The 10,355-nt window shown below is 44.3% G+C and overlaps 1 protein-coding gene across 2 annotated transcripts in view; it reads right to left on the bottom strand.

The window, feature by feature from the left end:
* Positions 1-3,880: 3,880 nt before the first annotated feature.
* RIC8A (RIC8 guanine nucleotide exchange factor A) overlaps positions 3,881-10,355 on the bottom strand; it is a 52,930-nt gene continuing 46,455 nt past the window's right edge. For both annotated transcript variants that reach the window (XM_056541939.1, XM_056541940.1), the window contains exons 8-10: positions 10,060-10,204; positions 8,189-8,308; positions 3,881-4,957 (exon numbers count right to left, since the gene is read on the bottom strand). In XM_056541939.1, coding sequence (XP_056397914.1) covers positions 4,834-4,957; positions 8,189-8,308; positions 10,060-10,204 — 389 coding nt within the window. In that variant the 3' untranslated portion in view covers positions 3,881-4,833. The remainder of the gene's footprint in view (positions 4,958-8,188; positions 8,309-10,059; positions 10,205-10,355) is intronic.

The raw sequence follows: 10,355 nt of genomic DNA, 5'->3' as shown, positions 1-10,355 counted from the left end.
TTCAGACTTGTATTTTTTTTTTCTACAAATGCGTTCAGCATGTTAATACAACATGGTTTCTCGAAGCCAATCCCAATGCACAGCGCTTCTTGTGTTTGGGGTTCGCACATAAACTGCCTGCTCCAAGAGAATATGTGCCAACCCTAAACACAACAAGGATTGTGCATAGGGATTGGCTCCAAGAGAACAATGGCGTCAAGTAGAGCAAAGAAAGTAAATATATGTTTTTGTTTTTTTATTTTTCCCCAGAAAGAGCACACAAAAAAAAAAAAATGCGGTAAAATACATTACTATAAAATTCCTAAGTTTTCCCAATGTATGCAGCAAACTCCCAAGCTCCCCCTAATGGTGGCTGCAAGCAGACAGAATTTTGATGATTTTTTTACTTGTGTCTATTGAATTGGAGTTCTGTATTAAGACTTCAGCGTGGGTTGGGAGGGGTTAAAGAAGGGTCCTTGTGTTGACAGATGTGTTTTGGTGACACTGCAGATTGCACTGACAGGTCATGACAGTTGCAAGTTCAACCTTTGAATAGCCCCGACACCTTCAGATTATGAAACATTTTACAAAGCCTGGATTACACGCAATGGACAATCACAAATCAATCTTCCCTTGCACTTGAAGTCACACACAGTGTTACCGAACACGGCAGCTCCCCAGCCCAAGGGAACATACAGTGGGGCAAAAAAGTATTTAGTCAGCCACCAATTGTGCAAGTTCTCCCACTTAAAAAGATGAGAGAGGCCTGTAATTGTCATCATAGGTATACCTCAACTATGAGAGACATAATGAGAAAAAAAATCCATAAAATCACATTGTCTGATTTTTAAAGAATTTATTTGCAAATTATGGTGGAAAATAAGTATTTGGTCACCTACAAACAAGCAAGAATTCTGGCTTCACAGACCTGTAACAACTTCTTTAAGATTCTCCTCTGTCCTCCACTCGTTACCTGTATTAATGGCACCTGTTTGAACTCGTTATCAGTATAAAAGACACCTGTCCACAACCACACAATATCTCACCCCATGGTGTCAAAATGATCCCAAGAACTGTGAGCAAAAATTCCAGAACCACACAGGGGGGGGGGACCTAGTGAATGACCTGCAGAGAGCTGGGACCAAAGTAACAAAGGCTACTATCAGTAACACACTACGCCGCCAGGGACTCAAATCATGCAGTGCCAGACGTGTCCCCCTGCTTAAGCCAGTACATGTCATGGCCAGTCTGAAGTTTGCTAGACAGCATTTGGATGATCCAGAAGAGTATTGGGAGAATGTCATATGGTCAGGTGAAACCAAAGTAGAACTGTTTGGTAAAAACTCAACTCGTGTTTGGAGGAGAAAGAATACCGAGTTGAATCCAAAGAACACCATACCTACTGTGAAGCATGGGGGTGGAAACATCATGCTTTGGGGCTGCTTTTCAGCAAAGGGACCAGGACGACTGATCAGTGTAAAGGAAAGAATGAATGGGGCCATGTATCGTGAGATTTTGAGTGAAAACCTCCTTCCATCAGCAAGGGCATTGAAGATGAAACATGGCTGGTTCTTTCAGCATGACAATGATCCCAACACAGCGCCCGGGCAACAAAGGAGTGGCTTCGTAAGAAGCATTTCAAAAGGTCCTGGAGTGGCCTAGCCAGTGTCCAGATCTCAACCCCATAGAAAACCTTTGGAGGGAGTTGAAAGTCCGTGTTGCCCAGCAACAGCCCTAAAACATCACTGCTCTAGAGGAGATCTGCATGGAGGAATGGGCCAAAATACCAGCAGCAGTGTGTGAAAATCTTATGAAGACTTACAGAAAACGTTTGACCTCTGTCATTGCCAACAAAGGGTATATAACAAAGTATTGAGATGTACTTTTGTTATTGACCAAATACTTATGTTCCACCATACTTTGCAAATAAATTCTCTAAAAATCAGACAATGATTTTTTTTTTAATTTTTTTTTTTCTCATTCTGTCTCTCATAGTTGAGGTATACCTATGATGAAAATTACAGGCCACTCATCTTTTTAAGTGGGAGAACTTGCACAAATGGTGGCTGACTGAATACTTTTTTTGACCCACTGTAATTATTGAACAGCTTACATCGCTGACTCTGCAATACGTCCGCCTAACGGAAAATGGTGATCTAGAAATTCTAGTTATCTAAGATTGTGTCTTTGATACACCTTTAAGATAAGATAAGACCTTTAAGCCTTAGGGATGCTCCATCTAAGGAATTTTTTTTAATGACCCTAACGTTAACTAAATCATTGTTAAAAGGCATTACCATAGAGCAGTGTTCCCAAACCTGTGGCTCTCCAGTTGTGGAAAATCTACAACTACTATGGCCTGACAGCCTGTAGCCACAGGTTAGTAAACACAGCCATAGAGGAAGGAGTAGCCCACATGTAGAGCGTACCAAGACATTAAAGGGGTACTCCACTGCTCAGCGTTTGGAACAAACTGTTCCGAACGCTGGAGCCGGCGCCAGGAGCTTGTGACACCACGCCACGCCCCCTCAATGCACGTCTATGGGAGGGGAGTGACGGCGGTCACGCCCCCTCCCATAGACTTGCATTGAGGGGGCGGGCATGACATCATGAGGGGGCGGGGCTATGACAACACGAGCTCCCGGCTCCAGCGTTCGGAACAGTTAGTTCCAAACGCTGAGCAGCGGAGTACCCCTTTAAAGAGGACTGTCACAGGTAAGCAGTATTTGATACGTTGCTTTGCAGTTGTAGGACAAATGAGGTTGTTTATCTATGTAACTGTACTTGCCACCTGCCCCCTGAGTTCTGGCAGAGGATCATGGACCACGACAGAGACATGACGTGTGATAGAGGTTATTCGTCTGTCACAAAGAGGTGGAGCATGGGATCAACTTGTCCTACAAAAAGAAGAGTGGATTAATACCATGCGTTCAGTCACCCTGTGTGGTTTGAACAAGTATTACTGCGCTTTGCGTGTGACGGTAGGACTGTATATTACCGTATATACTCTAGTATAAGCTGAGTTTTTCAGCAAGATTTTTCGTGCTGAAAACGCCCCCCTTGGCTTATACTCGAGTGAACTCTCCGCCTGTCAATCCCTTCATCAGTGGTCTTCAACCTGCGGACCTCCAGATGTTGCAAAACTACAACTCCCGGGCATGCTAGGAGTTGTAGTTTTGCAACATCTGGAGGTCCACAGGTTGAAGACCACTGTGCGGGCCTTCGTCATCATCCAGACCCCCCCTCCCCCCCTTTAGTTTTCTACTCAGCTCCCCATCGGTGGGAAGGAAGTGTGAGCTGGTTCGGGCCATCTATGCTGCAGGGACCGTCCGGTGGGGAGGGATAGTCATTCCGGGCTGTACATTTTCACTGGGAAGCCCTCTTCTCCGTTAGCTCCGGACTAGTGACGTTGCCTTGACGATGACGCACAGGGACTTTCATGCGCATGAACATCCCTGTGCGTCGTCGTCAAGGCAACGTCACTAGTCCGGGGCGAGCGGAGAAGAGGGCTTCCCAGTGAAAATGTATAGCCTGCAACGACTAACCCTCCCCACCGGACGGTCCCTGCAGCGTAGATGGCCCGGACCAGCTCACCCTTCCTTCCCACCGAGGGGAGGTGAGTAGAAAACGAAATGGGGGGGGGGGGGGGTCTGGATGATGACGAAGGCCGCAGTGGTCTTCAACCTGAGAAGCAAGTAGATCAAAATACAAATGGTGGATGTACGGCTGTGTTTCTTTTTCTCTATTTTTGTTTTATATATATTAGTGATAGTTTTTACTTCAATCGTATATTTTAGAGATTTGTGTATCGTCTGAACTAGCTGAATATGAAGCATGATCTTACTCTCCCATTCTCTTCCGGTCTTCACACCCTCAAACAACACAAAAAAGCAGGACAATGAAATATTCAGCTATTTTATAAAATAGGTCATTGATAATTTACTACAGGTTTAATCCGCCTTTAGAATCTGTTCACCCCGTGGGGCTTTTTCTCTTTGCTCGTAGCGCTACATTTTCTAGAAAGAACATCTCCGTGTAATATACCAGGTAACAACGCTAACCTTTCACAGACATTAAATATTGTAATTCCTAAATATACATCAGTCATAGGAAAAATCTGCCCCTTCTGTCTATAGCAGCTTTGTCACCTTGACCTCAGATTTGGCTACTTAGGTTTCTGGTTCATATACCTAGATTTCTTCACATTGGTTCTTCCCTACGCTGGGGAAAGACCTGAAACTTTATAGTTAATTTGTGCAACTAATGTTCCCTTTTTTTCCCATAATTTTTTTATTTTTTTTGCTTTTCTTTATACGTCTTTTTAGTGTATCCTGAGCTGCTGTACCCCTATACATTGTGTTCTCTTTTTTTGGAAAATTACTTGGGGATTATTATTTTAGGAGGATTGAGACTCCGGCGGCCAATACATCCATCACTTGGACCTACTGAAATCTAAAATAAAACAGTTGCCCCTGCTGGCAGTGTATATAAGAAGTGCTGCCCTATAGTGGTGAAGCTTTGTGTAGTGACAACTTTCTAAAAGTTGACAACGCTCAGAACGTCTACCCAAGCAGAGCCGCTAGCATTCTGTGCCAAGGCTTACGGGAAACGGCTGACGTATCACATCTCTATGTCCTCAGCGGCTGAAGGTGCTGCTAAGACGGATCACATTATACTATAAGACGTCCCAGAGTCTGCTCTACTGCCGAGGTCTGAGACATACATCTACAGTAATCTACATTAAGTTTCCCTTGTGGTTTATGGTGCCTGTAAAGCTGTTCGTAGTCTCTCTTTCTCCGGCTCGGCTTCGCATGGCTCGGACATCTTACATGTGCTTTCAACTTGTTGAGAGTTTTAGTCCGAATCAGTCGTCTCCAGATCAGAAGATTCCTGTTGTTGTAGCATCCTCTGTGCGGCCTCATCTAAAGCCTCCAGCCTCCCATCAGATGTGACACCCATGGGCTGAATGATCTGTTCTCTGCACATACAGAAAAAAAATAAAAAAATTATTCAAAGTCAACAAGGATATATTAACCCCTTAAGGACTCAGGCAATTTTATTTTAACGTTTTTGTTTTTTTCCTCCTCGCCTTCTAAAAATCATAACTTTTATATTTTCATCCACAGATTAGTATGAGGGCTTGTTTTTTGCGCGACCAGTTGTCCGTTGTAATGCCATCACTCACTTACCATAAAATGTACGGCGCCACAAAAAAAAAAAATACTATTTGTGTGGGGAAATTAAAAAGGAAACCGCAATTTTACAAATTTTGCAAGGTTTTGTTTTCATGCTCTACAATTTACGGTAAAAATGACAGGTGTTATTTGTTCTTTGGGTCAATACAATTAAAAGGATACCTATGATTACATACTTTTCTATTACTGTTGCGCAAAAAAAAAAAAAACTTGTTAACCAAACTAGTACGTTTAAACTCCCCCTATTTTGAAGGCCTATAACTTTCATTTTTCCATATAAGCGGCGGTATGAGGGCTCATATTTTGCGCCGTGATCTGTACTTTTTATTGATATCATATTTGCTTATATAAAACTTTAAATACATTTATCAATTTTTTGGGAATAAAATGTAAAAAAAAAAAAGCAGCAATTTGGGATTTTTTTTTTTTTTACGTTCACACCGTTCACTGTACGGTATCATTAACATTATATTTTAATAGTTTTGATATTTACGCATGCGGCGATACCAAAATGTGTATATTAATTTATTTATTTAATTTATTTATTTTTTACACTTTTTGGGGGTGACATGGTGAAAATGGGACAATTTAAATTTTTATTGGGGGAGGAGATTTTTCAAATTTTTTAAACATTTTTTTTTTTACTTTTATTTTTAAACTTATAGCAATCATTTGATTGCTAATACTGTTCAGTGCTATGCACTCGATCTCAGACCAGAGCAGAAGACCCATGGAAGGCAGGTGAGGGGACCTCCGTCTGCTGTTCTGGATGATTGGATCTCCGTGGCAGTGCTGCGGGTGATCCGTTCATCCATTTTAGTGACCGCAGCGCTGAAGATGCCGTGATCTGTATTGATCACAACATCTGAGGTGTTAATGGCGGACATTCGCGCGGATGTCTACAATTACCGGTGGGTCCCTGGCTGCTATCAGCCGGGACCTGCCATGCATGACCCGAGCATCGCTCCGATGCTCACTGTAATGTATAGGACGTAAATGTACGTCCTGGTGCGATAAGTACCACCGCACCAGGACGCACATTTACGTCCTGTGTCGTTAAGGGGTGAAAAAGGTCCCACCACCCATTGAAAGAGCAGGGGTCATAGAATTCGACAGCACCAACATATTCCCAGGACTATACAATTCCCGGGGTACATAGACAGACATTGAGGGTTTTGCTTGCAAAAGATTACAATCTATATCCTAAGTTCTTTAAATTGATGAAAACTACTGAAAACAACAAGCAGTAATAATACTTTCAGGTGCTTCAGCTGTACAGTCCATTGACACCCTAAGCCAGTGTTTCCCAACCAGGATGCCTCCAGCTGTTGCAAAACTACACCTCCCAGCATGCCTGGATAGCCGTTGTTCCATGTTCCAAAAAGGATTAATTAAAAAGCATTTAAAAATCACATTCACCCCAAAATGGTACCAATAAAACTTCACCGCACAAAAAACACATTAAGCCAGAATATGATGATGCAAAGCAATTTTTTGTTCAAAAAAATAATTATATACATTTGGTATCACTGTATTCGGACTGATCCTCAGATTGATATAACATTTTTTAAGCAGAGTAAACGCTGTTAAAATAAAACTTAAAACATGTAAGAACTGCATTCCACATCACTGTATTTGTATTTATTGAACTGCAATGTAATTGGTATATTATGTCATTTACAGTGCTCGTATTTATAGTGCTGATTTTTACATTGCTCATAGACCCCTGTGTAATTCCATCATTTGGCCTCTGGGTGACACTGTTGCACTTAAAGCAGATAGGTCGACTAAATATACTGCATTATGTGAGAGCAGCAGATTACAGCTACAGGTCAATACTCCTATTAGCCAATACAGCACTAAATAAAATTTGTGCCGCCTGGGTATTCGGAGTAATGAAACATTACAGTGGCCTCATAAATATATGAGTACGCTGTATTCACGAAGGTAACGTTCCGTCTGAACCTTATGGCGCTCTTTGCCAGGCTGCTGTGTATACATGCAAACAATGCACCCTGTCAGTCATTGTGGTGCACCACCCTCATGAATAGTGTTAAGCGCAAATATTCGAAATGCTAATTTTTTTTTCTTTGCGAATATGTGCGAATATGCAAATATCGGCACTTCCAGTCAGAGGACATTGATCCCTTCCTTCTTTTACGTGACAGATATAAAGTTATCCCCCGAACTACGATGGCCCTAACATACGATAATTTCAACATATGATGCTTTTGTATATCTGGGCCATCGCATAAACGGCTATACAGCAACGCAGACTGCTTCAGCTGCCACCGGATAGCCGTTTAATGTGCCCCGTGTGCTCCGGTGAGTGTCACCCACCTGTCCCCGGCGCTCCGGACCATCCTCTTCAGGCTCCACTGCATGGCCGTCACTCTCCTTTGCAGTCATCACGTCGCCGCGCGCGCTGTCCCGTCATCCAATAGGAGCAGCGTGCGCAGCGACATAATGGCGGCGATGGAGAGCGACGATCCAGGGCAGCAGTGACGGTCCGGAGCGGCGGGGACACCCTGGTTACGTGATGGCGGTGATTGAGAGCGACGATCCAGGGCAGCGGTATTGTATTGGTCCCGAGCAGCAGGGACGTGATGACTGCGATGGGGAGCAACAATCTAGGGCAGCGGTGACAAGTATAACATTCTATATTACTATTTCATACTAAATTATCGTATGTTGAGGGATCACTGTAATCACGCATGCACACTATGTGAATTCCATTACGAATTTTCGCATGAAAAAAAAAAGAACATAGTGAATATGCGAATTTCACAAACATAGGAAGATTCGAATATGGCCCCTGCCGCTCATCACTAGTCATGAATACAGCAGACTGAGAACTATGAGGCTGCTCCATTACTTCAATAATGCTACTACTAACTGGCTTCAAGGAGTGCCAACCTATCCCTGTAATATAAAGCCCCTAATAATAGTGCAATAAGTTATCCTAGGTCAACCAAGTTTGCAGTACCGGAAATATCAAATGGTTCATTTCTCACCGAGATAACTTGTCGAACATGCTGACCAGCTTCATGGCCTCATACTCTTTCTGCTCCTCGGTCATCCCGTCCATAGGATTGGGCTGCTTCTCTTCCACGCGCCCAGTTACAGGGTTAATGCTGCACAGATGTATTAAACCAGAGACTTTAAAAGCTACCTTAATGTGGAAAACTTTTTTTTTTTTTATCAACTGGTGCCAGAAAGTTAAACAGATTTGTAAATTACTTCTATTCAAAAATCTTTACCCTTCCAGTACTTTTTAGCAGCTGTATGCTACAGAGAAAATTATTTTCTTTTTGAAATTTTTTTTTGTCTTGTCCACAGTGCTCTCTGCTGACACCTCTGTCCGTGTCAGGAACTGTTCAGAGCAGCATAGGTTTGCTATGGGGATTTTCTCCTGCTCTTGACAGTTCCTGATATGGGCATCAGGTGTCAGCAGAGAGCACCTCAAGGTCCTGCCCTGTGATACTCGGCAACAATATACATTTTTCAAGACCTCTGCTTGCTGTCATTCAATAGAAATCATCTTACAACAGAAAAAGTCTCAGCGCCAAGATGCCTCTGCTGCTGTTGCCTTGAGTTCTCTGTGGAGCTAAAGGCCAATATGAACTAATTCAACTAGAACTCAAGGTGCATCTCTTAAAGCGAGGACTATCTCCTCAGTTCTACATTTCATCCACAGCTGCCTCCTAGGAAACATAACGTTAAAGGGTCACTCCGCTACCTTGCATCCGGAACATTGAGTTCCGAACGCTTCGTGCAGGCTTCGGTGTTCATGCCCGCCCCCTCATGACATCACGCCACGTCACTTGACGTCATGTCCCGCCGCCTCAATGCAAGTCTATGGGACTTTCATTGAGAGGGCAGGCCGTGACGTCACGAGGGGGCGGGCATGAACACTGAAGCCTGCACGAAGCATTCGGAACTGAATGTTCCGGACGCTGGGGAGCGGAGTAACCCTTTAAAGGGGTACTCCGCCCCTGGCATCTTATCCCCTATCCAAAGGATAGGGGATAAGATGATAGATCGCCGCGGTCCCACTGCTGGGGACCCCGTGGATCACCGCTGCGGCACCCCGCCATCATTACTGCACAGAGCGAGTTCGCTCTGTGCGTAATGACGGGCGATACAGGGGCCGGAGCAGCGTGACGTCATGGCTCCGCCCCTCGTGACATCACGCCCCCTTCCATAGACTTGTATTGACGGGGGCGGGCCGTGGGGTCATGAGGGGCGGAGCCGTGACGTAACGATGCTCCGGCCCCTGTATCGCCCGTCATTACATGCAGAGCGATCTCGCTCTGTGCAGTAATGATAGCGGGGTGCTGCAGCAGCGATCCCCGGGGTTCCCAGCAGCGGGACCCCAGCGATCTGACATCTTATCCCCTATCCTTTGGATAGGGGATAAGATGTCTAGGGGCGGAGTACCCCTTTAAAATCACTCAGCCTCTGGGGCGTAACTATAGGGGTAGCACCCAGGCTCAGGAGACTGAGGGTCACATTGGGTCTCTTTCTTTTATAAGGAGACAGTACTATAAATTAAGAATTATAGTTGGGGCCCCCCGTTACCGATTTTGCACTGGGGCCCTGCATCTTCAGGTCATGTCTCTGCTCAGCCTCCATATGCTTTTCTCCTTCAGTGGTAGCAAATCTCTTATCCTAGACCGCTGTTTTCCCAACCAGGGTGCCTCCAGCTGTTGCAAAACTACAACTCCCAGCATGCCCGGACAGCCGTTGGCTGTCCGGGCATGCTGGGAGTTGTAGTTTAGCAACAGCTGGAGGCACCCTGATTGGGAAACACTGTACTAGACGTATTATAGTCATTTGAGCTATATAGGACACCTGCGGATCACAGTGGTAAATGAGCACTTACTTAGGTTTGGCTTCTCTGTATTCTTCTGTATCTGTGTCTTCATCTTCAGAGTACCGTCCTTCTCCACGTCCTCCCGCCAGCAATCCCCGGGCAGCAAGCAGGCCAGCAGCATTACCATATCCGGTGTATTTCACAAAGCGAGATACTGCATGCCACAAGAGAAAACGAGTTATGTATCTACCGATGCTACACCATTTGTACACTTCATACGTCATTGGAAGTCATGAGACTATGTAAGGCTGCATTCACACAACGTTTTTGCAATACAGTTCCCATACCAGATTTTTGATAAAAAA

The sequence above is a fragment of the Hyla sarda genome, chromosome 10 (genome assembly GCF_029499605.1).
Source record: "Hyla sarda isolate aHylSar1 chromosome 10, aHylSar1.hap1, whole genome shotgun sequence".
Taxonomy (NCBI): Eukaryota; Metazoa; Chordata; class Amphibia; order Anura; family Hylidae; genus Hyla; species Hyla sarda.
The sequence above is the reverse complement of the archived record's forward strand: the minus strand, read 5'-3'. Positions and strand labels throughout refer to the sequence as shown.